The following is a 27,823-nucleotide window of genomic DNA, read 5'->3' on the forward strand; positions in this document are numbered from 1 at the left end:
GAGGAGGCTGCAGCCAGCTGGGTTTGGGCTCTGCTCCCAGGGAGCAAGGGACAGGCCAAGGGGAAACAGCTGCAGGCTGCCCCAGGGCAGGTTTGGGTTGGCCATGGGCAACAATTCCTTCCCCAAAGGGCTGCCAAGGCCTGGCCCAGGCTGCCCAGGGCAGGTTTGGGTTGGCCATGGGCAACAATTCCTTCCCCAAAGGGCTGCCAAGGCCTGGCCCAGGCTGCCCAGGGCAGGTTTGGGTTGGCCATGGGCAACAATTCCTTCCCCAAAGGGCTGCCAAGGCCTGGCCCAGGCTGCCCAGGGCAGTGGGGGAGTCTCCATGCCTGGAGCTGTGGTGCTGAGGGCTGTGGGTTAGTGGTGCCCTGCAGGGCTGGGGGCAGGGCTGGGCCTGCTCTTAAGGGTCTCCTGCAACCCAGAAAGCTTCTCTGGTTCTGCTGCCTGTGTTTGCTTTGCTCCTTGCTTGCAGAAGGCAGCTGAGGAGCCCTGCAGCAGGCAGCTGGTCCCCAGAGCTCCTGCCAGGAGCCTGATCTGTGCCTCTGTCTCTTGCAGCCCATTCTCTGCTGCCCCCTCGGTGGGAGCCCTGGGGGCTGGTGGTGCTGTGCAGCTGACTGTGGACTTCCTGCCCCTGCAGAGTGGGGAGCACCATGGGGCCCTGACCCTGCACTCTGACACAGGTGAGTGCTGGGCCCTGCCTGGCTGCAGCTCTGTGCCCCCCTGCAGAGCCCTGCTGGGCACAGTCCTGCCTGGGGAGATGGAGCTGGGATGGGAGCTCCTCGGGCAGCAGGCAGCCCCTGGGGCCCAGCTCTGAGCTGTGCTCTCAGTGCTGCTCAGCCTGAGCTGTGCAGGGAGGGGGCAGAGGGAGAGGAGAGCTGCAGGAGCCCAGCAGAGCTGAGCAGCTCAGGGCAGCCTGGGCCTGGCTGCCATGGCTCCAGGGAATGGGTTTGGGCTGGAAGGGACCTCCAAGATCCTTTGGTTCCAACCCCCTGCCATGGGCAGGGACCCCTCCCCCCAGCCCAGGCTGCTCAAGGCCTCATTCAGCCTGGTCCTGAGCACCTCCAGCCAGGGGGCAGCCACAGCCTCCCTGGGCAGCCTGTGCCAGGCTCTCCCCAGCCTCCCTGCCAACCATTCCTTCCTCCTCTCCACTCTCCCTCTGCCCTCTCCCAGCTCCAAGCCATTCTCCCTGCTCCTGGCACTCCCAGCCCTTGCCCACAGTCCCTCCCCAGCTCTCCTGGAGCCCTTCAGCTCTGAGCTCTGCCTGCAGCCTTCTCTCCTGTGCTCTCTCTCACAGTGCCTGCTGTGCTCTTTGGGTGTCCCTAGGGGGTAGGAGCAGGCTCTGTGCTTGCCTGTGGCTGCCTGCAGTGTGCACTGCAGTTGCTGCTCTGGAGCATCAAGCTCTGCCCCATGCTGTCCTGGCTGAGCCTGTTGAGCAGCACCAGAAAGCAGCTGCCCCAAGGGAGCTCAGCTGGGGCTCAGGCCTGGTGCCCACTGGTTCTGGTCCTGCTGGAAGCCTCCAGCCTCCTGTGTGAGCCAGCTGGGGGCTGGGCAGCTCAGGTCTCTGTTCTCCCCTATCCCTCCCCAGCTTTCAGGAGGGCTGGCAGCTCCCCAGCAGCAGGGGAATGGTTTGAAGCTGAGGGAGAGGAGGTTTGCACTGGGTCTGCCTTTGAGGTGGTGCTGGTGAAAGGCTTGGGCTTGGTGATCTTAAAGGTCTCTTCCAACTGAAGTGGTTCTGTGACTGACTGAGGAGAAGCTCCCCAGGAGCCAGCAGAGCCTCCTGCAGCCCTCAGGCAGCTGGGTGCTGGCTGCAGCCAGAGCAGGGTGGGCAGAGGGCAGCAGGGGGGATCCTGCCCCTGGGCTCTGCTCTGCCCCCACCCCCAGCCCTGCCTCCAGCTCTGCTGTCCCCAGCAGGAGGAGGCCACAGAGCTGTGGAGGGAGGCCAGGGGAGGCCACAGAGATGCTGCCAGGGCTGGAGCAGCTCTGCTGGGAGCACAGCTGAGGGAGCTGGGGCTGTGCAGCCTGGGGAGGAGAAGGCTCCAGGGGGACCTCAGAGCTGCTGCCAGGAGCTGAAGGGATCCTGCAGGGAGGCTGCAGAGAGACTTTGGCTGAGGGGGTCTGGAGCCAGGCCAGGGGGGAAGGGTTTGGAGCTGAGGCAGAGCAGGGTCAGAGTGGAGCTGAGGCAGAAGTTCTCCAGCAGGAGGGAGCTGAGGCTCTGGCCCAGGCTGCCCAGGGAGGCTGTGGCTGCCTCCTGCCTGGGGGTGCTCCAGGCCAGGCTGGAGGGAGCAGGTCTCTTTGTGAGGGGTCCCTGCCCATGGCAGGGGTTGGAGTAGGAGGTCTCTGAGGGTCCTGCCAAGCAGGGCAGGCTGTGGCTCCAGGATCCTCTCTCCCTCCCACCCCCACCACGCTGGGATGCTCTCAGTGTGGTTCTCCTCCCTCTGCAAGGTCAGCCTTGGCCACAGCTTGTCTGCTCCATCAGCACTGCAGTCCCTGATGTGTTCCTAGGTGTCCTCAGCCCTGGATGCCCTTCAGGGCAGAGCTGGCCACTCATTAACCTCCTTTCCTTGGGCATCAATCAACATCTGCTGAGAAGCAGCTGGCAGAGGCTTGATTTAGCCAGGAGGCTGTGGGGGCAGTCTGTGGCAGGCAGGCAGGGAAGGCTGCTGCCCTGCTGTCCCCAAGGGCCACCTCAAAGCCAGCCAGGTACCTGCTGCTGGCTCCTGGCTGCAGGAGCAGTAATGATCCAGGGCAGCCCAGGGCAGCCTGGCTGCCTCTCAGCATCTGCTGATGGCTTCTCTGCCCTTCCCAGCACCTCCTGCCAGGCTCCTGCAGGCTGGGCAGGTCAAAGCTGGCTCCCAGATATTGCTGTGCTGCAGAACCTCAGCCTGCAGCAAGGCAAACAGGGCACAGGCTCATGGAACCCCAGGGCTGGGAGGGAGCTCAAGGCTCAGCCAGCTCCAAGCCCCTGCCATGGCAGGGAGCCTCAGCAGGAAATGGTCTTGGTTCTGCCCCCCAGGAGGATGTGCAGGGAGCCTGTTGCCCACGAGCTCAGGCAAGAAGGCCAAGGGGGTCCTGGGGGCTGTTGAGCCTGGAGCAGAGCAGCCCCAGGGGGAAGCTGAGCAATGCTCAGCAAGAGCTAAAGGAGCTGTGGGGGGCAAGAGGCTGGGGCCAGGCTCTGCTGAGTGCTGCCCAGGGCCAGGCCAAGGGGCAGAGGGCACAGACTGGCACCCAGGAGGAGAAAGTTGTTTGGTATGAGGCTGCTGGAGCCTGGAGCAGGCTGCTCAGAGAGGCTGTGGAGTCTCCTCCTCCTGGAGCCCTTCAGCTCTTGCAAGGTTGCTGTGAGCTCTGCCTGCAGCCTTCTCTCCTGCAGGCTGCACAGCCCCAACCCTCCCAGCCTGGCCCCACAGGGGAGGCTCTGCAGCCTCTCAGCATCTCTGGGGCCTCCTCTGGAGCCTCTGCAGCAGCTCCAGGTCCTCCTTGTGCTGGGGGCCCCAGAGCTGGAGGCAGTGCTGCAGGTGGGGGCTGAGCAGAGCAGAGCAGAGGGGCAGAATCCCCTCCCTGTGCTGCTGCTCTCCCTGCTCTGGCTGCAGCTCAGCACTCAGCTGCCTCTGGGCTGCCAGGGCCCAGTGCTGGCTCCTGGGCACTTTGCCACCCCCTGGCACTCCCAAGGCTGGAGGCAGTGCTGGGGGTGGGGGCTGAGCAGAGGGCAGAGTCCCCTCCCTGTGCTGCTGCCCACACTGCTTGGCATCAGCCCAGGGCACAGCTGGCTCTGGGCATACCAAAGCCTTCAGCTGCAGCCCTTCTGTGCCTAGTGGTTTGCTCTGTGCCTTGTGCTTCACCAGCCAGGGGGATGAGCAGAGCCTGCCCTTTGCTGTGTCCCAGGTGGAGATATTCACACCAGCCTCTATGGAAGAGCTCAAGAACTCAACATCAGCCTGGACAGGAGCTGCCTGGCACTGGGGAAGACCTTCCTGACCCTGTCCAAGCAGGGAACTGTGCTCATCCACAATGGCAGTGATGTGGTAGCTCACTTCCAGTGGAAGGCTTGTGGTGAGCAGGAGCAGGAGCAGCAGCAGCAGCAGAAGCAGAGGTTGGTTGGAAAGCTGTCTTTCAAGAAGGTCACTGTCCAGGGGGGCTCTGGAGTGTGGCCTCAGGGGCAGTGGTGCTCCAGAATGGTTGAGAGCAGTAAAACCATCCCCAGCTTCCCAGCTGGCACTGGGCTGGCAGGGAGCCTCCGAGGGCAGGAGGGGCAGGGGAGGAGGTTTGGGGCAGGAGGGGCAGGGGAGGAGGTCTGGGGCAGGGCTGTGCAGGGCTGTGCAGGGCTGTGCAGGGCTGTGCAGGGCGGTGCAGGGCTGTGCAGGGCTGTGCAGGGCTGTGCAGGGCGGTGCAGGGAGGTGCAGGGCGGTGCAGGGAGGTGCAGGGAGGTGCAGGGAGGTGCAGGGCTGTGCAGGGAGGTGCAGGGCTGTGCAGGGAGGTGCAGGGCGGTGCAGGGAGGTGCAGGGCGGTGCAGGGAGGTGCAGGGCTGTGCAGGGCTGTGCAGGGCTGTGCAGGGCGGTGCAGGGCGGTGCAGGGAGGTGCAGGGAGGTGCAGGGCTGTGCAGGGCGGTGCAGGGAGGTGCAGGGCGGTGCAGGGAGGTGCAGGGAGGTGCAGGGCGGTGCAGGGCGGTGCAGGGAGGTGCAGGGAGGTGCAGGGCTGTGCAGGGAGGTGCAGGGAGGTGCAGGGCGGTGCAGGGAGGTGCAGGGCTGTGCAGGGCGGTGCAGGGAGGTGCAGGGCTGTGCAGGGAGGTGCAGGGCTGTGCAGGGAGGTGCAGGGCGGTGCAGGGAGGTGCAGGGCGGTGCAGGGAGGTGCAGGGCTGTGCAGGGCGGTGCAGGGCGGTGCAGGGCGGTGCAGGGCGGTGCAGGGCTGTGCAGGGCGGTGCAGGGAGGTGCAGGGCGGTGCAGGGCGGTGCAGGGAGGTGCAGGGCGGTGCAGGGCTGTGCAGGGAGGTGCAGGGCGGTGCAGGGCTGTGCAGGGAGGTGCAGGGCGGTGCAGGGAGGTGCAGGGCTGTGCAGGGCTGTGCAGGGAGGTGCAGGGAGGTGCAGGGCTGTGCAGGGCGGTGCAGGGCGGTGCAGGGCTGTGCAGGGCTGTGCAGGGCTGTGCAGGGAGGTGCAGGGCTGTGCAGGGCTGTGCAGGGAGGTGCAGGGAGGTGCAGGGCGGTGCAGGGCTGTGCAGGGAGGTGCAGGGCTGTGCAGGGCTGTGCAGGGAGGTGCAGGGCGGTGCAGGGCTGTGCAGGGAGGTGCAGGGCTGTGCAGGGCTGTGCAGGGAGGTGCAGGGAGGTGCAGGGAGGTGCAGGGCGGTGCAGGGCTGTGCAGGGCTGTGCAGGGCGGTGCAGGGAGGTGCAGGGCTGTGCAGGGAGGTGCAGGGCTGTGCAGGGAGGTGCAGGGCTGTGCAGGGCTGTGCAGGGCGGTGCAGGGCGGTGCAGGGCTGTGCAGGGAGGTGCAGGGCTGTGCAGGGCTGTGCAGGGAGGTGCAGGGAGGTGCAGGGAGGTGCAGGGAGGTGCAGGGCTGTGCAGGGCGGTGCAGGGCAGTGCAGGGCGGTGCAGGGCGGTGCAGGGCGGTGCAGGGCTGTGCAGGGCTGTGCAGGGCTGTGCAGGGCGGTGCAGGGAGGTGCAGGGCTGTGCAGGGAGGTGCAGGGCTGTGCAGGGAGGTGCAGGGCTGTGCAGGGAGGTGCAGGGCTGTGCAGGGCGGTGCAGGGCTGTGCAGGGCTGTGCAGGGAGGTGCAGGGCGGTGCAGGGCTGTGCAGGGCGGTGCAGGGAGGTGCAGGGCGGTGCAGGGCTGTGCAGGGCGGTGCAGGGAGGTGCAGGGCGGTGCAGGGCTGTGCAGGGCTGTGCAGGGCGGTGCAGGGCGGTGCAGGGCTGTGCAGGGCGGTGCAGGACTGTGCAGGGCGGTGCAGGGCGGTGCAGGGCGGTGCAGGGCTGTGCAGGGCTGTGCAGGGCGGTGCAGGGCTGTGCAGGGAGGTGCAGGGAGGTGCAGGGCTGTGCAGGGCGGTGCAGGGCGGTGCAGGGCGGTGCAGGGAGGAGCAGGGCGGTGCAGGGAGGTGCAGGGCGGTGCAGGGCTGTGCAGGGCGGTGCAGGGCGGTGCAGGGCGGTGCAGGGCGGTGCAGGGAGGTGCAGGGCGGTGCAGGGAGGAGCAGGGAGGTGCAGGGCGGTGCAGGGCGGTGCAGGGAGGAGCAGGGAGGTGCAGGGCGGTGCAGGGAGGTGCAGGGCGGTGCAGGGCGGTGCAGGGAGGTGCAGGGCAGTGCAGGGAGGTGCAGGGCGGTGCAGGGCTGTGCAGGGCGGTGCAGGGCGGTGCAGGGAGGTGCAGGGCGGTGCAGGGCGGTGCAGGGCGGTGCAGGGAGGTGCAGGGCGGTGCAGGGAGGTGCAGGGCGGTGCAGGGCGGTGCAGGGAGGTGCAGGGCGGTGCAGGGCGGTGCAGGGCTGTGCAGGGAGGTGCAGGGAGGTGCAGGGCGGTGCAGGGCTGTGCAGGGAGGTGCAGGGCGGTGCAGGGCGGTGCAGGGCGGTGCAGGGAGGTGCAGGGCGGTGCAGGGAGGTGCAGGGCTGTGCAGGGAGGTGCAGGGCGGTGCAGGGCTGTGCAGGGAGGTGCAGGGAGGTGCAGGGCTGTGCAGGGAGGTGCAGGGCTGTGCAGGGCTGTGCAGGGCTGTGCAGGGCTGTGCAGGGCGGTGCAGGGCGGTGCAGGGCTGTGCAGGGCGGTGCAGGACTGTGCAGGGCGGTGCAGGGCGGTGCAGGGAGGAGCAGGGAGGTGCAGGGCTGTGCAGGGCGGTTCAGGGCTGTGCAGGGCTGTGCAGGGCTGTGCAGGGCGGTGCAGGGCGGTGCAGGGCGGTGCAGGGAGGAGCAGGGAGGTGCAGGGCTGTGCAGGGCGGTTCAGGGCTGTGCAGGGCGGTGCAGGGAGGTGCAGGGAGGTGCAGGGAGGTGCAGGGCTGTGCAGGGCGGTGCAGGGCTGTGCAGGGCGGTGCAGGGCTGTGCAGGGAGGTGCAGGGCTGTGCAGGGCGGTGCAGGGCTGTGCAGGGCTGTGCAGGGCGGTGCAGGGCGGTGCAGGGAGGAGCAGGGCGGTGCAGGGCTGTGCAGGGAGGTGCAGGGAGGTGCAGGGAGGTGCAGGGCTGTGCAGGGCGGTGCAGGGCTGTGCAGGGAGGTGCAGGGCGGTGCAGGGCTGTGCAGGGCTGTGCAGGGAGGTGCAGGGAGGTGCAGGGAGGTGCAGGGCGGTGCAGGGCTGTGCAGGGAGGTGCAGGGCTGTGCAGGGAGGTGCAGATCTGTGCAGGGCTGTGCAGGGAGGTGCAGGGAGGTGCAGGGCGGTGCAGGGCGGTGCAGGGCGGTGCAGGGAGGAGCAGGGCGGTGCAGGGCGGTGCAGGGCGGTGCAGGGAGGTGCAGGGAGGTGCAGGGCTGTGCAGGGCTGTGCAGGGAGGTGCAGGGAGGTGCAGGGCGGTGCAGGGCGGTGCAGGGCGGTGCAGGGCGGTGCAGGGCTGTGCAGGGAGGTGCAGGGCGGTGCAGGGAGGTGCAGGGCGGTGCAGGGCGGTGCAGGGCTGTGCAGGGCTGTGCAGGGCGGTGCAGGGCGGTGCAGGGCTGTGCAGGGCTGTGCAGGGCGGTGCAGGGCGGTGCAGGGAGGTGCAGGGAGGTGCAGGGCGGTGCAGGGCGGTGCAGGGCTGTGCAGGGAGGTGCAGGGCGGTGCAGGGCGGTGCAGGGCTGTGCAGGGCGGTGCAGGGCGGTGCAGGGAGGTGCAGGGAGGTGCAGGGCGGTGCAGGGCGGTGCAGGGAGGAGCAGGGCGGTGCAGGGCGGTGCAGGGCGGTGCAGGGAGGTGCAGGGCGGTGCAGGGCAGTGCAGGGCTGTGCAGGGAGGTGCAGGGAGGTGCAGGGCGGTGCAGGGCGGTGCAGGGAGGAGCAGGGCGGTGCAGGGCGGTGCAGGGCGGTGCAGGGAGGTGCAGGGCGGTGCAGGGCGGTGCAGGGCGGTGCAGGGCTGTGCAGGGAGGTGCAGGGCGGTGCAGGGCGGTGCAGGGCTGTGCAGGGCGGTGCAGGGCGGTGCAGGGCGGTGCAGGGCGGTGCAGGGCGGTGCAGGGAGGAGCAGGGCGGTGCAGGGCGGTGCAGGGCGGTGCAGGGAGGTGCAGGGCGGTGCAGGGCGGTGCAGGGAGGAGCAGGGCTGTGCAGGGAGGTGCAGGGCTGTGCAGGGCTGTGCAGGGAGGTGCAGGGAGGTGCAGGGCTGTGCAGGGAGGTGCAGGGCTGTGCAGGGCTGTGCAGGGCTGTGCAGGGAGGTGCAGGGCTGTGCAGGGCTGTGCAGGGAGGTGCAGGGAGGTGCAGGGCTGTGCAGGGAGGTGCAGGGCTGTGCAGGGCGGTGCAGGGCGGTGCAGGGAGGTGCAGGGCTGTGCAGGGCTGTGCAGGGAGGTGCAGGGAGGTGCAGGGAGGTGCAGGGCGGTGCAGGGAGGAGCAGGGCGGTGCAGGGCGGTGCAGGGCGGTGCAGGGCGGTGCAGGGCGGTGCAGGGCTGTGCAGGGAGGTGCAGGGCTGTGCAGGGCGGTGCAGGGCGGTGCAGGGAGGTGCAGGGAGGAGCAGGGCGGTGCAGGGCGGTGCAGGGAGGTGCAGGGGAGGTGCAGGGCGGTGCAGGGCGGTGCAGGGAGGAGCAGGGCGGTGCAGGGCGGTGCAGGGAGGTGCAGGGGAGGTGCAGGGCGGTGCAGGGCGGTGCAGGGCGGTGCAGGGAGGTGCAGGGGAGGTGCAGGGCGGTGCAGGGAGGTGCAGGGCGGTGCAGGGAGGTGCAGGGCTGTGCAGGGAGGTGCAGGGCGGTGCAGGGCGGTGCAGGGCGGTGCAGGGCGGTGCAGGGCGGTGCAGGGCGGTGCAGGGAGGTGCAGGGCTGTGCAGGGAGGTGCAGGGCTGTGCAGGGCTGTGCAGGGCTGTGCAGGGCTGTGCAGGGAGGTGCAGGGCGGTGCAGGGAGGAGCAGGGCGGTGCAGGGCTGTGCAGGGAGGTGCAGGGCTGTGCAGGGCGGTGCAGGGAGGTGCAGGGAGGTGCAGGGAGGTGCAGGGCTGTGCAGGGCTGTGCAGGGCGGTGCAGGGCTGTGCAGGGAGGTGCAGGGCGGTGCAGGGCTGTGCAGGGCTGTGCAGGGCTGTGCAGGGAGGTGCAGGGAGGTGCAGGGAGGTGCAGGGCGGTGCAGGGCTGTGCAGGGAGGTGCAGGGCTGTGCAGGGAGGTGCAGGGCTGTGCAGGGAGGTGCAGGGAGGTGCAGGGCGGTGCAGGGCGGTGCAGGGAGGAGCAGGGCGGTGCAGGGCGGTGCAGGGAGGTGCAGGGGAGGTGCAGGGCGGTGCAGGGCGGTGCAGGGCGGTGCAGGGCGGTGCAGGGAGGTGCAGGGGAGGTGCAGGGCGGTGCAGGGAGGTGCAGGGCGGTGCAGGGAGGTGCAGGGCTGTGCAGGGAGGTGCAGGGAGGTGCAGGGCGGTGCAGGGAGGAGCAGGGCGGTGCAGGGCGGTGCAGGGCGGTGCAGGGCGGTGCAGGGAGGTGCAGGGGAGGTGCAGGGCGGTGCAGGGCGGTGCAGGGCGGTGCAGGGCGGTGCAGGGAGGTGCAGGGGAGGTGCAGGGCGGTGCAGGGAGGTGCAGGGCGGTGCAGGGCTGTGCAGGGAGGTGCAGGGCTGTGCAGGGAGGTGCAGGGAGGTGCAGGGAGGTGCAGGGCTGTGCAGGGCGGTGCAGGGCTGTGCAGGGAGGTGCAGGGCTGTGCAGGGAGGTGCAGGGAGGTGCAGGGAGGTGCAGGGCGGTGCAGGGCTGTGCAGGGCTGTGCAGGGAGGTGCAGGGCTGTGCAGGGAGGTGCAGGGAGGTGCAGGGCGGTGCAGGGCGGTGCAGGGCGGTGCAGGGCTGTGCAGGGAGGTGCAGGGCGGTGCAGGGAGGTGCAGGGAGGTGCAGGGAGGTGCAGGGCTGTGCAGGGAGGTGCAGGGAGGTGCAGGGAGGTGCAGGGCTGTGCAGGGCGGTGCAGGGCTGTGCAGGGAGGTGCAGGGCTGTGCAGGGAGGTGCAGGGCTGTGCAGGGAGGTGCAGGGAGGTGCAGGGCTGTGCAGGGAGGTGCAGGGCTGTGCAGGGAGGTGCAGGGAGGTGCAGGGCTGTGCAGGGCTGTGCAGGGAGGTGCAGGGAGGTGCAGGGCTGTGCAGGGCTGTGCAGGGCTGTGCAGGGAGGTGCAGGGCTGTGCAGGGCGGTGCAGGGCGGTGCAGGGAGGTGCAGGGCGGTGCAGGGCGGTGCAGGGCTGTGCAGGGCTGTGCAGGGAGGTGCAGGGCGGTGCAGGGCGGTGCAGGGCGGTGCAGGGGAGGTGCAGGGCGGTGCAGGGCGGTGCAGGGAGGTGCAGGGGAGGTGCAGGGCGGTGCAGGGAGGTGCAGGGCAGTGCAGGGAGGTGCAGGGCTGTGCAGGGAGGTGCAGGGAGGTGCAGGCCTGTGCAGGGAGGTGCAGGGAGGTGCAGGGAGGTGCAGGGCTGTGCAGGGAGGTGCAGACACACAGCTCTTGGAGGTCTCCTTGGGCTTCAGCCACCTGTGCCCTGCTGGTGGGCAGATGTGGGGCAGCTCCTCCAAGTGTGGTCCTGGCAGCAGCTTTGCAGCTGCCACCTCAGGCAGCAGTGGGAATGCTCAGAGCCCACTGGGCTGAGCTGCAGGTGGCCCTGCAAGGCTTGGGGGCTGTGGGGAAGCCTTTGTTTCACTTCCCAGGCCTTGGGTGAGGGTGGAGGGATCCAGGAGTTAATCTGAATCATGGAATCAGCAACCAGGGTGGAGATGAGCTCAGAGCTCATCCAGTCCAACCCAGCACCTCCTGACCACTCAACCATGGCTCCAAGTGCCACATCCAAGCCTCCTTTGAACCCCTCCAGGGGTGGGGACTCCACCACCTCCCTGGGCAGCACATCCCCAGGGCCAATCTCTCTTGCTGGGGAGAATTTCTTCCTCATCTCCAGCCCAAACCTCCCCTGGCACAGCTTGAGACTGTGTCCTCTTGTTCTGGTGCTGGGTGCCTGGGAGAAGAGCCCAACCCCCACCTGGCTCCAACCTCCCTGCAGGGAGTTGGAGAGGGCAAGGAGGTCTCCCCTGAGCCTCCTCTCCTCCAGGCCAAACAACCCCAGCTCCCTCAGCCTCTCCTCACAGGGCTGTGCCCCAGACCCCTCCCCAGCTTTGTTGCCCTTCTCTGGACACCTTCCAGCAGCTCAACCTCTTTCCTAACCTGGAGCCCAGAGCTGGACACAAGACTCAAGGTGTGGCCTGAGCAGTGCTGAGCACAGGGCAGGATGAGCTCCCTGCTCCTGCTGGCCACACTGCTCCTGCTGCAGGCCAGGATGCCCTTGGCCTTCTTGGCCACCTGGGCACACTGCTGGCTCCTGTTCATCAAGCCACAGCTGATCAGGGAAGTGCCTTCAACCAGAGCTCTCTTCAAGGGCTTCTGAGCAAATCAAGCTCAGCACAATTAGGTCAGCAGTGCCTTCAAGGCCAGCAGCAGTTTCCACTGCTCTCTATTTTTAATTACCCAGTGTGTGACTCTGCAGGCTCAGTGTGTGACAAGCAAAGCCTCATGACCTTCCCTTGGTGCCTCCCTGCACCATTCCTTTACCATCCCTCCCCCCCTTCCTGCCTCAGGCTGGGCCCCAAGGGATCCTCTTTCCCCCCAGGAGCACCCAGCTGCCCCCAGAGTTCACTTCAGCCTCATCTTGATGCCACATTCTGGCACTGGGCTGGCAGGGAGCCTCCAAGGGCCTCCTGGCCACAGCTTCACAGCCTCACAGTATCACCAAGGCTGGAAGAGACCTCCAGGATCATCGAGTCCAACCTGGCACAACAGACCTCAGGGCTAACCCATGGCACCAAGTGCCACATCCAATCCCCTCCTGAACACCTCCAGGGGTGGGGACTCCACCACCTCCCTGGGCAGCACATCCCAAGGGCCAACAACTCTCTCAGTGAAGAACTTTCTCCTCACCTCCAGCCTAAACCTCCCCTGGCACAGCTTGAGACTGTGTCCTCTTGTTCTGGTGCTGGCTGCCTGGGAGAAGAGACCAACCCCCACCTGGCTCCAACCTCCCTGCAGGGAGTTGTAGAGGGCAATGAGGTCACCCCTGAGCCTCCTCTTCTCCAGGCTAAGCAACCCCAGCTCCCTCAGCCTCTCCTCACAGGGCTGTGCTCCAGACCCCTCCCCAGCTTTGTTGCCCTTCTCTGGACACCTTCAAGTCTCTCAAAGTCCTTCTTAAACTGAGGAGCCCAGAACTGGACACAGGACTCAAGGGGTGGCCTAACCAGTGCTGAGCACAGGGCAGAATGACCTCCCTGCTCCTGCTGGCCACACTCTTCCTGCTGCAGGCCAGGATGCCATTGGCCCTGTTGCCCCCCTGGGCACACTGCTGGCTCCTGTTCAGGCAGCTGTCAATCAGCACCCCCAGGTCCCTCTCTGCCTGGCAGCTCTCAGCCACTCTGCCCCCAGCCTGTAGCTCTGCCTGGGGTTGCTGTGGCCAAAGTGCAGCCCCTGGCACTTGGACTTGTTGAATGCCATCCTGTTGGCCTCTGCCCATCTGCCCAGCCTGGCAAGGTCCCTCTGCAGAGCCCTTCTGCCCTCTCACTGACCAACCTCTGCTCCCAGCTTGCTGTCAGCTGCAAACTTGCTGATGACTGACTCCATCCCCTCATCCAGATCATCAGTGAAGATGTTAAAGAGGCTGGGGCCCAGCACTGATCCTTGAGGGCCTGCAGGCAGCAGGGAGAGCTCCAGCTGCAGCAGGCTGCCCAGGGACACAGCCAGGCTGAGCTGGAAGGGCTGCAGGGATGGAGCCTCCACCACCTCCCTGGGCAGCCTGGGCCAGGCTCTCCCCAGCCTCCCTCTGCACAACTTCCTCCTCAGCTCCAACCTAACTCTGCCCTGCTCCAGCTCCAAACCATTGCCCCTGGGCCTAGCCCCACAGCCCCTTCTGAGCAGTCCCTCCCCAGCCTGCCTGCAGCTGCCCTGCAGCTCTGCAGCTGCAGCTCTGAGCTCTGCCTGCAGCCTTCTCTCCTGCAGGCTGCACAGCCCCAGCTCTCCCAGCCTGGCCCCAGGGCAGAGGTTCTGCAGCCTCTCAGCATCTCTGGGGCCTCCTCTGGAGCCTCTCCCTCAGCTCCAGGTCTCTCTTGTGCTGGGGTCCCAGGGCTGGCCCCAGCCCTGCAGGGGAGGTCTCCCCAGGGCAGAGCAGAGGGGCAGGATCCTCTCTCTCCAGCTCTGGCCACACTGCTCTGGCTGCAGCCCAGGCTGCCCTTGGCCTCCTGTGCTGCCAGTGCCCAGTGCTGGCTCCTGTCCTGTGCTCCCCCAGCCCCAGCACCCCCAAGGCCTTCCCTGCAGGGCTGCTCTCAGTCTCCTCACCCCCAGCCTGGGCTGGTATCCAGGTTTGCCCTGCCCCAGGTGCAGGACCTTGCCCTTGGCCTTGTTGAAGCTGCTGAGGTTCTGCTCAGCCTGCCCAGGTCCCTCTGGAGGGATCCTGTCCCTCAGCCTTGTCACCTGCAGCACTCAGCCTGCTGCCACCTCCTGGGGGTGCCTCCATCTCCCTCTCCATGCAGCTGATGAAGATATTGAGCAGCACTGGACCCAACCACATTCCCCTGCGGGTCAGCTCCTGCCTCCCATCTCCATCTGGACCTCCAGCTGCTGACCACTCCCCACTTTGGATGCCCTCCTCCAACCAGTTCCTTGCCCAGGGCACAGCCACCACATCTGCTGCCCCCTTGGGTGCCAGGCTCTGGGCAGGATGTTTGCTCCTTCCTCACTTGCAGCCTCAGGGAGCTTCATGGCTCCAAGGCCCCTGCCCTGCTCTTGGGGAGGCCTGGAGCAGGTCTCAGAGCAGAGAGGACTTTGCTGGAAGAGGAAAAGCCCTGGCCTGGGATGTCCCCCAGGAAGACAGAGGTCTGCCCAGGGCTTCCCTTCCTCTGCCTCCTGCACTGGGGTGCAGTGGGGGAGCTCTGCTCTGTGGGGGCAGGGTGAATGGGGCTGCTCCCCTGGCTGGCACAGCAGCAGAGGGCAGCTGAGGAAAGGTTTCCCTGGGGCCCCACCAGCAGCTGGCCAGAACCAGGGGTGCCTGAGGCCCTGGCTGGGGGTCCCTGCACTTTGTGCCTGCATTCTGCTGGCTGCTCCTGGTGGAGCCTCCACTCATCCTCCCCCCGGCTGGGGGAGCAGGGCAGCAGAGCTCTGCAGCCCTGGGATCCCTGCTCCAAGGCAGGCAGAGCTGGGCTGGCACAGAGCTCTGCAGGGAAGGCCAAGGAGGCGAAGCAGCTGGGGTGGTTCAAGGCTGGGTGAAAGGCCAGGGGGAGCCTCAGGAAGCTCAAGCAGGGCAAGGGCAGGGTCCTGCACCTTGGGAGGAGGAACCTCTGCAGCAGGACAGCTGAGGGGGGCAGCTGCTGGGGAGCAGCTCCAAGGAGAAGGAGCTGGGAGTGCTGGGGGACAGCCCTTGGGGCCAAGAAGGCCAAGGGGGTCCTGGGGGCTGAGAGCCTGGAGCAGAGCAGCCCCAGAGGGCAGCTGAGCAATGCTCAGCAAGAGCTAAAGGAGCTGTGGGGGGCAAGAGGCTGGGGCCAGGCTCTGCTCAGGGGTGCCAAGGGGCAGAGGGCACAGACTGGCACCCAGGAGGCCACATCTGGAGTCCTGGGTCCGGTTCTAGGCTCTCTGGGTCAGGGAGGGCAGGGAACTGCTGGAGAGTGTCCAGGGGAGGCTGCAAAGCTGCTGAGGGGCCTGGGCTGGTGGGAGGTGTCCCTGCCCATTGCAGGGGGGCTGGCACTGGCTGAGCTTTCAGGTCCCTTCCAACCCAACCCACTCCAGGAGTCTGCCTGTGATGGGTTTGGCTCCTGGTGGCTTTGAGGCCAGGCCCTGGCTGAGCTGCTGCTGTTCCTGCCCCAGGGGGTGCTGATGCTACTGTCCCCTGCTCTGTCTGTGCCCTGGCTGCAGGCTCTGCAGGCAGCAGGAGGGAGATGGTTCCAAGGAGCTCCTGCTGGAGCCTGCTCTCCATCCCCAGCCCTCCCACAGCTGCCAGAAGCAGAGGGTGAAGGTGCAGGGAGACTCCATGCTCATCTCTGAGGGGATCTTCACCATTCAGCCTGTGGTAAGCCAGAGCTGGGAGCCTCCTGTCCTGCTCCCTGCACAGTGTGCCCTGGCAGAGCCTGGGCCAGGGGGAGGTTGGAGCTGGCTGAGCCCTGAGGCCCCTTCCAGCCCTGACAGTTCCAGGGCTCCATGACTCTCACACCAGCTTGGTGTGGAGGGCAGCAGGGCTGCAGGGAGGCCTTTGGTGCCAAGAGCCTGTGGGAGCTGCTGGCACAGCCTGCACCTGGGGCCTGGGGCTGCCCAGAGGCTGTGAGACCACTGCCAGCTCCCACACTGACCTGAAGAAGGGAATGGCCCTCTGGAGAGGAGGCAAAAGGCCACTTCAGCCCTGGAGAGAAAGCCTTCAGGGTGTGCTGGGTGCTGAGCAGCTCCCCAGGAGCCAGCAGAGCCTCCTGCAGCCCTCAGGCAGCTGTGTGCTGGCTGCAGCCAGAGCAGGGTGGGCAGAGGGCAGCAGGGGGCATCCTGCCCCTGGGCTCTGCTCTGCCCCCACCCCCAGCCCTGCCTCCAGCTCTGCTGTCCCCAGCAGGAGGAGGCCACAGAGCTGTGGAGGGAGGCCAGGGGAGGCCACAGAGATGCTGCCAGGGCTGGAGCAGCTCTGCTGGGAGCACAGCTGAGGGAGCTGGGGCTGTGCAGCCTGGGGAGGAGAAGGCTCCAGGGGGACCTCAGAGCTGCTGCCAGGAGCTGAAGGGATCCTGCAGGGAGGCTGCAGAGAGACTTTGGCTGAGGGGGTCTGGAGCCAGGCCAGGGGGGAAGGGTTTGGAGCTGAGGCAGAGCAAGGTCAGAGTGGAGCTGAGGCAGAAGTTCTCCAGCAGGAGGGAGCTGAGGCTCTGGCACAGGCTCTCTGAGCACAGCTCTGAGCTGCTCTCAGTCCCTTCCCCACAGCATGGCAGCAGAAGCAGCCATGCAGGAGGCCCAGGTGGCTCCCAGAGGACAAGGTCCCTGCAGCAGAGCTCAGCTGTAAGCCACACTCTGGGCCCCTGGGAGCTGACTCCTTGGAAATGGAAACCAGAGGCAGAGGATTTGTTGGCATTGTTCTGCCCTTGGCAAGTCCTCACTGCCCTGCCACTGCCTGGCACAGGCTGAGGAGCCCCAGCTGGGGGCACTGGCAGGCTGAGAGGGCTGTGCACAGGCTGGGGAGCTGGGAGGCCAGGGGGAACCCCTGAAGCTCAACCTGAGCAGATGGGGGATCCTGCCCTGGGGGAGGAACAACCTCCTGCAGCAGGGCAGCTGAGGGGGAGCTGATGGAAGGCAGCTCCAGAGAGGAGTGCTGGGGGACAGCAATGAGCCCCCATGAACCAGCAAGGTGCCCTGGGGGCCCACAGGGCCAGGGGGTCCTGGGGGGCACTCAGCAGAGTGTGGCCAGCAGGGCCAGGGAGCTTCCCCTCCCCCTCTGCTCTGCCCTGCCCTGGGGAGGCCACAGCTGGGAGACTGCCTCCAGCTCTGGGCTCCCCAGCTCCAGAGGGACAGGGATCTGCTGCAGAGAGGCCAAGGGAGGGCTCCCAGCTCAGGAGGGACAGGGAGCTGCTGGGCAGAGCCCAGGGCAGGCTGCAGAGCTGCTGAGGGGCCTGGAGCAGCTCTGGGAGCAGCTGAGGCTGAGAGCCCTGGGGCTGAGAGCCTGGAGCAGAGCAGCCCCAGAGGGCAGCTGAGCAATGCTCAGCAAGAGCTAAAGGAGCTGTGGGGGGCAAGAGGCTGGGGCCAGGCTCTGCTCAGGGGTGCCCAGGGCCAGGCCAAGGGGCAGAGGGCACAGACTGGCAGCCAGGAGGAGAAAGTTGTTTGGGGTGAGGCTGCTGGAGCCTGGAGCAGGCTGCCCAGAGAGGCTGTGGAGCCTCCTGGTGTGGAGAGCTTCCAACCCCCCTGGGCACTGTGCCCCTGGGCTATGCCCAGCAATTCCCTGTCCCTCCTGAGCTGAGAGCCCAGAGCTGGAGGCAGTCTTCCAGCTGTGGCCTCCCCAGGGCAGAGGGGGAGGAGAAGCTCCCTGGCCCTGCTGGCCACACTCTGCTGAGTGCCCCCCAGGACCCCAAAGGCCTTGTGGGCTCCAAGGGCACCTTGCTGGCTCAGCTCATGGAGAGCTTGTCCTAAGCCCCTCTCTGTGGAGCTGCCTTCCAGCAGGTCCCCCCCAGCACCACCCCCACCCTTGTGGCCTGCCCTGGGCTCCCTCCAGCCCTTCCCTGGGGAGCATACACTGCTGGCACAGAGCTCCAGGGCCAAGGTAAGGTCACCCTGGAGCTGCTATTTCTGTCCCAGATGTGCTGCCCTTGGAGCTGATGGAATCCCACAGTCAGCTGAAGAGGCTGAGCCAGGGAGGTGCTCTCTGGCTGCTGGCAGCTGCAGAGTCATCAGGGCCACTGCCTGCTCCCAACCCCTCTCCCCCCCTCCTGCTTCAGCCTCCTCTCTGCTGAGGAGCTGGAGCTGGGCTGCCCTCCACTAGCAGGGGCTGGACTGGCTCTGCCAGGCACTCCCTGGGAACCCAACTGCCCCCCAAGTGTCCACAGGGCCAAGGCCTCTGCTGGGGGCTCAGAAGCTGCCCCAGGGGCTCCCATCAGCTGCTGAGCAGCAAGGCAGAGCTGGCTCACAGGCTTGAGCTCAAAGGCTGATTCTGCTGTGAGGGGTTCCAGAGGGTTTGTTTGCTGGCCCCAGGGCAGGGAGGAAGGCTCCTGGGGACTGCCAGGAGTGATGCAGCTGATGGCAGGAATCATGCAGGGGCTGCCAGGGACCCTGCCCTGCCCTGAGCCCACCTGCAGCACTGCCTCCAGCTCTGGGGCCCCCCAGCACAAGGAGGACCTGGAGCTGCTGCAGAGGCTCCAGAGGAGGCCCCAGAGATGCTGAGAGGCTGCAGAGCCTCCCCTGTGGGGCCAGGCTGGGAGGGTTGGGGCTGTGCAGCCTGCAGGAGAGAAGGCTGCAGGCAGAGCTCAGAGCAAGCTTGCAGGAGCTGAAGGGCTCCAGGAGAGCTGGGGAGGGACTGTGGGCAAGGGCTGGGAGTGCCAGGAGCAGGGAGAATGGCTTGGAGCTGGGAGAGGGCAGAGGGAGAGTGGAGAGGAGAAAGGAATGGTTGGCAGGGAGGCTGGGGAGAGCCTGGCACAGGCTGCCCAGGGAGGCTGTGGCTGCCCCCTGGCTGGAGGTGCTCAGGACCAGGCTGGAACTGGCTGAGCCTTGAGGTCCCTTCCAACCCCAACAGTTCTGTGATTCCTCAGGATCTGCTCTCCCTGCTCCTCTTCCCAGGCCACAGAATCACAGAATGGGAGAGGTTGGGAGGGAGCTCTGGAGCTCACCCAGCCCAAGCCCTGCTCCAGCAGGGCACCCACAGCACAGTGCCCAGGGGCACAATGCCCAGGGTGGGTTGGAAGCTCTCCACACCAGGAGAGCTGGCACCTCCATCCTGGCATCTCCATCCTGGTACCTCCATCCTGCCCCCCAGCCCTCAGCTCTGGAGAGACATTGCTCAGATCCCTCTCAGCCTTCTCCTCTCACACTACACACCCCCAGGGCTCTCAGCCTCTCCTGCCAGCAGAGCTGCTCCAGGCCCTGCAGCATCCTTGGTGCTAACTTCCCTGTGGAGCATCCTCAGAGGGTCCCCAGCTGGTGCAGGCTCTCCCTGACCCCTGGCATCTGGCTTGAGCCAAGGCTCCACTGCCAGCCCTCAAGCCCAGCACTGCACAAAGCTCTTCCCACATCTGCTGACACAAAGGCTCTGGCAGCTGCCACCAGCTCTGCAGGAGTGACAAATGGAGCAGAGGGCAGGAGACAGCAGCAGAGGCACTTTGCTAAGCAGCAGCTTGAGGCTTTCTCTCTGCTGGCTGCTAGTTGTCCTCAGCTCCTTGTGCAGAGCAGCCTGGAGCTGCCTGCAGCGCTCCCGTGGCTAAACCTGCCACAGCCAGAACAGTTCCCATCCCCTCCCAGCTCCAAAGGCAGCCCCAGCACAACCCAGGGGATCCCAGGAGGAGCCTGCAGGGGAGGCTGTGCCTGCTGCAGGGGAGGCTCTGCCTGCTGCCTGCTGCAGGGGAGGCTGTGCCTGCTGCAGGGGAGGCTGTGCCTGCTGCAGGGGAGGCTGTGCCTGCTGCAGGGGAGGCTGTGCCTGCTGCCTGCTGCAGGGGAGGCTGTGCCTGCTGCCTGCTGCAGGGGAGGCTGTGCCTGCTGCAGGGGAGGCTGTGCCTGCTGCCTGCTGCAGGGGAGGCTGTGCCTGCTGCCTGCTGCAGGGGAGGCTGTGCCTGCTGCAGGGGAGGCTGTGCCTGCTGCAGGGGAGGCTGTGCCTGCTGCCTGCTGCAGGGGAGGCTGTGCCTGCTGCAGGGGAGGCTGTGCCTGCTGCAGGGGAGGCTGTGCCTGCTGCCTGCTGCAGGGGAGGCTCTGCCTGCTGCAGGGGAGGCTGTGCCTGCTGCCTGCTGCAGGGGAGGCTGTGCCTGCTGCCTGCTGCAGGGGAGGCTGTGCCTGCTGCAGGGGAGGCTCTGCCTGCTGCCTGCTGCAGGGGAGGCTGTGCCTGCTGCAGGGGAGGCTGTGCCTGCTGCAGGGGAGGCTGTGCCTGCTGCAGGGGAGGCTCTGCCTGCTGCCTGCTGCAGGGGAGGCTGTGCCTGCTGCAGGGGAGGCTGTGCCTGCTGCAGGGGAGGCTGTGCCTGCTGCAGGGGAGGCTGTGCCTGCTGCCTGCTGCAGGGGAGGCTCTGCCTGCTGCAGGGGAGGCTGTGCCTGCTGCCTGCTGCAGGGGAGGGCAGGGGTTGTGCTGGGTGAGCTCTGGAGCTACTGCCCAGGCCAGCCCCTGCTGTGCTGCTGTGGGGTCAGTGCTTTGCTCTCTGCCTTTGCTGCCTTCCTTCTCTTGCAGGAGGGAGAGCTGTGGCCACGCTGCTCAGCTGAGATCCAGGTCACCTTCCAGCCCCAGGCAGCCAGGCTCTATGAGGCCAGGCTCTGCTGTGACATCTCAGGTACAGCTCTGCCCCAGGCTCCATTCCCTGCCCTCCAGCCCAAGGCCAGGCTCAGGACACTGCCTCTGGCTCACTGATGCCAGGAGAAGCAAGGCAGGGAAGGGCTCAGGTTCCCTGCCCTGGGTTTGCTCTGCTGGGAGGTGTCTGTGGAGCCTGAGGAGCTGCAGAGCACAGCAGCTTTAGTGCCCCCCTGAGCCCCCTAGCCCCCTCCAAGGGGAGTCCTCATTGCCTGGAGGCATCAGGGGGGACCCTGAGGTGGTAGGAGCCGAGTCCCAGAGGTGCTCCCAGCCCCTGGATCTCCCCCAGCCCCTGGGTGGGGAACCTTTGCTAAGTGCCCCCCAAAGGACCATCTCTGGTGCCTCCCCCTGGCCGGGCACTGCCCCCTGGCAGCGCTGGGGCTGTGGTTCCCCTGGGGGAAAGCAGAAGGAGAGAGAAGGCAGAGCCCCAGCAGCCTGCTGGAGGAGCCTGGTGCTGCTCCTGTCCCACCAGGAGCTGGCAGCTGCTGGCACTGCCCCCTGAGTGGCACCAGCTGTGATCTGCTAGAGGTGGGGGCTTGGCTGTGCTGGCACAGGGCAGGGAGTGCTTGCAGCCTCCTGGGCCCTTCCTCTCCCTCTCTGCACAGCTCAGGCTGGAGCTGGCTGCCAGGCTCCAGCCAGGGCACCCTGAGGGCTTTGCTCACCTCAGAGGGCCCTGCAGGGCCATTCTGGAGCTGCTTTGCTCTCTCCTCCCTGCTCCAAGCCACAGCACACAGCAGCCATGGAGCAGCCACTTGGCCAAGGGCACCCAGGGGTGGCCCAGGGCTTGTGGCACCAAAGAGGCTTCCTGCCCCCAGCCCCAGCTGGGCAGAGCTGGGCAGGGGAAGCTTTGCTTGGAGAAGTTGCTGCTGAGGCCTTCCTGCCCCAGTGCTGTGCTGAGAGACATCCCCAGCCTGGCCTGGGAGAAGTGGCCCTGGCCCTGGCAGGGGCTGGATGGCACAGAGCACAGAACCAGCCAGGCTGGGAGAGAGCTCAGAGCTCACCCCAGCCCAACCTAGCACCACCCAAGCAACCCAAGCATGGCCTGAGACCCTCACCCAGGCTCTTGCTGAAGCCCTTCCCTCTCCTGGCCTCCTCTGGAGCCTCTCCAGCAGCTCCAGGTCCTCCCTGTGCTGAGGGCTCCAGAGCTGCCCCCAGCCCTGCAGGGGAGGTCTGAGCAGAGCAGAGGCAGAATCCCCTCTCTGGCTCTGCTGGCAATGCTGCTTTGGCTGCAGCCCAGGCTGGGATTTGCCTTCTGTGCTGCAGCCTCCCCCTGCCTGCTCCTGCCCAGCTTCTCCCCCACCAGCACCCCCAAGGCCTTTCCCTGGAGCACCTAGACCTGGTCTCACCCAGCCCAGGGCCAGGGCCTGGCAGTGGGGAGGAAGATGCAGGCTGCCAGAGGCACTCTGTGCCCTCAGCTGGAGCTCTCTCTGTGCCCAGGCTGGGAGCCCAGGCTGCCCCCTGCACATCAGGGGGGAAGGCCTGGGGCCCCTGCTCCGCTTCGACTGCGACCAGCTGGAGGTGGGGAAGGTGCTTGTGGGAGCCACCAACAGCTACAAGGTGAGCAGCTGGGGCTGGGGGGGCTGGGGCTGCATCCTGAGCGCTGCCAGGTGGTGCTGAGCCCTGTGGGCAGCTGCCAGCAGGAAAGCTGTAAAGTGGAGTCAGCTGGGGGGGGAGGCTCCTGGAGCCTGGGGCTCTGTGGTGGAGTCTCAGAGCTGCAGATGAGGTTTGGGGCAGCCCCAGGCCCTGCTGCCTGGGGTTGGGCAGCCTGGGGAAGGCTCTGGGGAGACCACCTCGCAGCATTTCAGTGCTCCAAGGAGGCTCTCAGAGAGCTGGGGACAGAGGCTGGGGCAGGGCCACTTGTGCCAGGCCAAGGGGGGATGGTTTGGACTGCAAGAGGGAGATGGAGAGTGGGGAGAAGGAGAAGTGTTGGAGCCTGGGGGTGGGGAGAGCCTGGCCCAGGGAGCTGGGAGCTGCCCCAGGGCTGGCAGCAGTGCAGGTGAGGTTGGCTGGGGCTGTGAGCAGCCTGCTGTGGCTGGGGATGTGCCTGCTGGCTGCTGGGGAATGCACTGGGGCAGCTTGGAAGGACTCTTCCAACCCCAAGCTCTGAGTGCTGCCAATACCTTCTGCCCTGTTTGCTGCCTGGCACAGGAGGCTCTGCAGGGCACCTGGAGCCTCTCCCCTGCAGGCAGCTGGGTGGCTGCTCAGGAATGGAGCTCCTGCCAGTCCCACCTCTTGCTGAGCTTCCATCCCTTCCCCTGCACCTCCCTGGGCTGGGTTGAAGGCTCAGGATGTCCTCTCCTCCTCTGCTTCCTGCCCCTCTGCCAAGATGGAGACCCCAAAGCTTCATCCCTGCCCTCAGGATGTCTTCAGTATCCTTCCCTGGCATGTCCCAGCCTGGTGAGGCTTGGAAGGGACCTCCAGAGGGCATCCAGGGATGCCCCATGGCTGGCAGCAGTGCAGTTGAGGTGGTTTGGGGCTGTGAGCCACCTGCTGTGGCTGGGGATGTCCCTGGTGCCTGCAGGGGGCTGGGCTGGCTGATCCCTTCCAACCCAAAGCAGTCTGGGACTCTGTGTTCCTGGTTTCAGGGCAGCTGGGAGCAAAGGCAGCCCCTGGAGACAGGAGTGAACACTGAGGCAGAAGGAGGCTGATGGGAGGCTTCTGTTCCAGCCCTGGAGGCTGCAGTGTCCTCCTCTGGCAGCTGAACCAACCTGAGCTGAGCCACTGCAGAGTTCCCATGCAGTGCATCCTGGGTGGGAGTCCAGAGAGTCACAGAGCAAAGTGGGCTGGGCTGGAAGGGAGCTCAGAGCTCAGCCAGCCCCAGCCCCCTGCCCTGCCCAGGGACCCCCTCCCCCCAGCCCAGGCTGCTCAAGGCCTCATCCAGCCTGGTCCTGAGCACCTCCAGCCAGGGGGCAGCCTCAGCCTCCCTGGGCAGCCTGTGCCAGGCTCTCCCCAGCCTCCCTGCCAACCATTCCTTCCTCCTCTCCACTCTCCCTCTGCCCTCTCCCAGCTCCAAGCCATTCTCCCTGCTCCTGCCACTCCCAGCCCTTGCCCAGAGTCCCTCCCCAGCTCTCCTGGAGCCCTTCAGCTCCTGCAAGGTTGCTCTGAGCTCTGCCTGCAGCCTTCTCTCCTGCAGGCTGCACAGCCCCAACCCTCCCAGCCTGGCCCCACAGGGGAGGCTCTGCAGCCTCTCAGCATCTCTGTGGCCTCCTCTGGGGCCTCTGCAGCAGCTCCAGGTCCCTCCTTGTGCTGGGGGCCCCAGAGCTGGAGGCAGTGCTGCAGGGGGGCTCTGAGCTCCCTGCTCTGGCTGCAGCTCAGCACATGGTTGGATCACAGTACCCAGGGGGGGTTGGGAGCTCTGCAGAGCAGGAGGCTCAGCAGCCTCTCTGGGCAGCCTGCTCCAGGGCTGCAGGGGGGCTCTGAGCAGAGCAGAGGGGCAGGAGAGCTGAGCACAGGTGCAGGAGAGCCACAGAGCCTCCTGGCTCAGAGCTGCAAAGGGCCTTGGGGCTGCTTGTCCTCAGCAGCCCTTCTGTCCCCACTCTCCAGACTTGGTTCCCTCTCTGGCTCTGCAGAGGGAAGCAGAAGTGGAAATGAAGCCAAGGAACTCTCTCTGCCTTTGCCTTCCCACCCTGGTGTAGAGGCTGCTGCTTGTACACATCACCCAACACCAAGGGCAGAGCAAGAGGCGGCAGAAGAGGCAGCGAATGCTGCCTGGCCCTTGGCAAGGCTTCAGTGTGGCAGGGAAGGACACTCTGAGCATGGTTCCTTCCCCCCCAGCCTGCTGCTGGCTCTGCACTTTGCCTGCTGATGCTTCCTGCATGCCTCCTGTCCATCAGTTTCCCTGCCTGGAGGAAGTGGAGAGGGGCAGGAAGGAAATGAGGCTGCTAGCAGCCAGGCTGGAGGGGGAAACCCAGCTCAGGATAGGATCCCTCAGTGGTGTTTTGTAAGGCAGGAGTCAAACAGGAGGCAGAGGAGAGCTCAAGTCACCCTTGTGTGGGGTACAGGGAGAGCTGCAGCAGCAGCTGCAAAATGAGGCTCTGAGGGACCCCTGCTGCCTCCCCCCCCTGCTGCCTCCCCCCTGCTGCCTCCCCCCTGCTGCCTCCCCCCCTGCTGCCTCCCCCCCTCCCTGCCTCCCCCCCTGCTGCCTCCCCCCTGCTGCCTCCCCCCTGCTGCCTCCCCCCTGCTGCCTCCCCCCCTGCTGCCTCCCCCCCTGCTGCCTCCCCCCTCCCTGCCTCCCCCCCTGCTGCCTCCCCCCTGCTGCCTCCCCCCTGCTGCCTCCCCCCCTCCTGCCTCCCCCCCCCCGCCTCCCCCCCCGCCTCCCCCCTCCTGCCTCCCCCCCTCCTGCCTCCCCCCTCCCTGGCCTCCCCTCCTCCCTGCCTCCCCCCTCTCCTGCTTCCCCCTCTCCTGCTTCCCCCTCTCCTGCCTCCCCCCTCCCTGCCTCCCCCCTCCCTGCCTCCCCCCTCCCTGCCTCCCCCCTCCTGCCTCCCCCCTCCTGCCTCCCCCTCCTGCCTCCAGCCCTGGAGGGCTCTGGACCTTGTGGGGAGAGCAAGAGAAGGAGGTTTTACCTTCCTCCCTTCCCTGCCCAGCCCCTGGAGGGCTTTCCAAGCCATGGGGATGTGGTGCTGAGTGCCCCGGGTCAGTGGTGCCCCTGCTGAGGGTCGGGCTGGCTGGTTCCTCTCCTGTGGCTCTCTCTCTCCCTCAGGTTTGTTTGGGTTTCGCCCTTCTGCCGGGTTTTGCGAGGGCAGGAATCAGGGCACAGAGACCCAAAGCAGGCAGCTGGGTCCTTGGGGAGGTCAGGTGGCACCCTGCAGGCAGCAGAAACCTTGCAGGCTGGGGTTGGAGCTGGCTGAGCCTTGAGGTCCCCCTCCAAGCCTGAGAGCTCTGCGGTTCTGAGCCCCCCTGCAGCTGTGGTCGGGCAGCAGAGGTCCTCCAGCAGGAGACAAAGTTCTCCAAGCGAGCTGAGGCTCAGGGCACTGCCAACACCTTCCCTAGGGCCCAGAGCCCAGGGTCCTGCCTCCTCTCTGGAGCTACAGAGCCCTGCTGGGGCACTGGGACAAGCAGGGACCAGCTGGGACCTCTCTGCCTGCCCTGCCAGCTTTGCCAGCTCAGTGCTAAGAGCCTGCCCAGGCACTGCCCCCAGAGCACTGCCCCCACAAGGGAGTTACACCGAGGATGCTGCAGGGCCTGGGGCAGCTCTGCTGGCAGGAGAGGCTGAGAGAGCCCTGGGGGGGTGCAGTGTGAGAGGAGAAGCTGAGAGGGATCTGAGCAATGCCTGCCAAGAGCTGAGGGCTGGGGGGCAGGATGCAGGTGCCAGGATGAGGGTGCCAGGCTCTTTGGGGGGCATTCAGCAGAGTGTGGCCAGCAGGGCCAGGAGGTTCTCATTCCCTTTACTCTGTCCTGGGGAGGCCACAGCTGGAGTCCTGTGTCCAGCTCTGGGCTCCCAGCTCAGGAGGGACAGGGAGCTGCTGGGCAGAGCCCAGGGCAGGCTGCAGAGCTGCTGAGGGGCCTGGAGCAGCTCTGGGAGCAGCAGAGGCTGAGAGCCCTGGGGGCTGAGAGCCTGAGCTGAGCAATGCTCAGCAAGAGCTAAAGGAGCTGTGGGGGGCAAGAGGCTGGGGCCAGGCTCTGCTCAGGGGTGCCCAGGGCCAGGCCAAGGGGCAGAGGGCACAGACTGGCACCCAGGAGGAGAAAGTTGTTTGGTGTGAGGCTGCTGGAGGCCTGGAGCAGGCTGCCCAGAGAGGCTGTGGAGCCTCCTGGTGTGGAGAGCTTCCAACCCCCCCTGGGCACTGTGCCCCTGGGCATTGTGCTGGGGGTGCCCTGCTGGGGCAGGGGGGTTGGGCTGGGGGAGCTCCAGAGCTCCCATCCAACCCTCCCCATGCTGGGCTCCTGGGATGCTCTAATAACCCCCAGGTGACTCTGGCTGGGGGAAGCTGTGGCTGCTCTGTGTGGAAACCCCAAGGCTGAACTTGGCTTTGACAGCAGCAGCAGGAGGAGGCAGCAGCAGCAGGAGGAGGCAGCAGCATCTTCTGCCTTTTCCAGATGTGTGGTGTTAAGTTAAGACTCAACTCATCCTTCTGCAAGGAGGGAAGGTTCCTCCTCATGTGGTTTCCTCTTCCAGGCCACCCTGCTCAACAGAGGACCCATTGAGGCTTCCTTCAGCTTGGTGCCTCCAGCTACAGCTCTGGGCTCCTGCTTCACCTTCCTGCCCTGGCAGGGCCTCCTGCTGCCAGGAGGGCTCCAAGTCATCCAGATCTCCTTCAGCTCCCCCAGCCTGGGCCACTTCACAGAGGAGTTCAGGTTCCATGTGGAAGGATCTCCTGAGCCTGTGACCCTGACCATCAGGTGAGAAGGGTTGGAGGAGCTTGGAGGCACCTCTGTGGCTGGCCCTAGGGGACCACCTCCCACCCACCTCCTTCTCTGGTGGAGTGGAGAAGAAAAGGTCCTGCAGAATGCAGAATGAAGCAGGTTGGGAGAGAGCTCAGAGCTCATCCAGCCCAACCTAGCACCCAGCACCACCCAACCATGGCCTGAGAGCCTCAGCCAGGCTCTTGCTGAGCACCCTCAGGGATGGGGACTCCACCACACCCCTGGGCAGCACATCCCCAGGGCCAATCTCTCTGGCTGGGAAGAACTTTCTCCTCACCTCCAGCCCAAACCTCCCCCTGGCACAGCTTGAGACTGTGTCCTCTTGTTCTGGTGCTGGGTGCCTGGGAGAAGAGCCCAACCCCCACCTGGCTGCAGCCTCCCTGCAGGGAGCTGTAGAGAGCAAGGAGGTCTCCTCTGAGCCTCCTTTTCCCCAGCAGCAGCTGAAGTGTCAGTCTCTGGGAGGGGACAGCCTGGAGCCACAGAATGCTTTGGGTCCAGCTCCCCCCTCCCCCTCCCCCTGCATTCCTGAGGATGCTCAGAGCCCCAAACGACCTCAGCTGGAAGGGTTCCAGGCATGGAGCATTTCAAACCTCTCTGAGCAGCCTCTGCCTTCCTCTTTTTCTGCCAAGGAGATGACTTTGCCCTCATTCACCTTTCCCAGGCCATTTGTGCTTACAAACCTCTCCCCCTCCCTCCCCCACCTGATTCCTGGGCTGAGGAATTCTCTTCAGGCCTCACACAGAAGCTGCTTCATCCCTGCAGGGCCCTGGGGGTGTTTGGTGTGGAGCAGAGGAGGCTGAGGGAGACCTCCTTGCTCTCTGCAGCAACCTGGGAGGAGGCTGCAGCCAGCTGGGGCTGGGCTCTGCTCCCCAGGCTCAGGGGGCAGAGGGAGAGGAACTGGCCTGGAGTTGTGCCAGGGGAGGCTGGGGTTGGGAAGGAGGAAAGAGATGAGGCTGGAGAGTGGTCAGGGCCTGGCAGAGGCTGCCCAGGGAGGGTGGTGGAGTCCCCATGGCTGGAGGTGTCCCAGAGCCCTGTGGCCATGGCCCTGGGGGGCTGGTGGCACCTGGGGGCTGGTGGCCATGGGGGGGTTGGGTTGGAGGTTGGACTGGAGGATCTCAGAGTCCTCCTCCAGCCCAAGCCCTTCTGTGGGTCTGTGGTTCAGAGGCTGTGGGGTGCTCCAGAGCTTTGGAGCTGGGCTGTGCCTTGCCTTGGGCTGCTGGATCACGGGAGGAGAGAGGAGCAGGAGTGGCTCCAGCCAGAGGATTGGGTGCAGGAGGACACCAAGGTGACTGCTGGGCAAGAGGAGAGTGCTTGGGCAGAATCTGCTGAGCCCTGTGGGGAAGTGATTCTGCTGTATGTGAGCAAATGAGTGCTCCTGGGCTTGGAAAGCAAGAGGGAGCCTCCCACAGCCAAGGAGTTGCCTCTCCTCTGTCCCCCCACCCCCAGCCTGCTCCTGGGGCTGGTGCTGCAGCAGCTTTCTC

The 27,823-nt window shown here is 66.4% G+C and overlaps 1 protein-coding gene across 1 annotated transcript in view; it reads left to right on the plus strand.

The window, feature by feature from the left end:
* The window catches only part of HYDIN (HYDIN axonemal central pair apparatus protein), a 130,497-nt gene that overhangs the window by 14,757 nt on the left and 87,917 nt on the right, over positions 1–27,823 (plus strand). Inside the window, exons 7-12 of the mRNA XM_068168409.1 lie at positions 553–677; positions 3,877–4,084; positions 14,906–15,059; positions 19,866–19,965; positions 21,433–21,539; positions 26,095–26,318. Of these exons, the coding sequence (XP_068024510.1) occupies positions 553–677; positions 3,877–4,084; positions 14,906–15,059; positions 19,866–19,965; positions 21,433–21,539; positions 26,095–26,318 (918 nt within the window). The remainder of the gene's footprint in view (positions 1–552; positions 678–3,876; positions 4,085–14,905; positions 15,060–19,865; positions 19,966–21,432; positions 21,540–26,094; positions 26,319–27,823) is intronic.

The sequence above is a fragment of the Melanerpes formicivorus genome, unplaced genomic scaffold, assembly GCF_026170545.1.
Source record: "Melanerpes formicivorus ecotype bairdi unplaced genomic scaffold, bMelFor1.0.p_v2 SCAF_137, whole genome shotgun sequence".
NCBI lineage: Eukaryota > Metazoa > Chordata > Aves > Piciformes > Picidae > Melanerpes > Melanerpes formicivorus.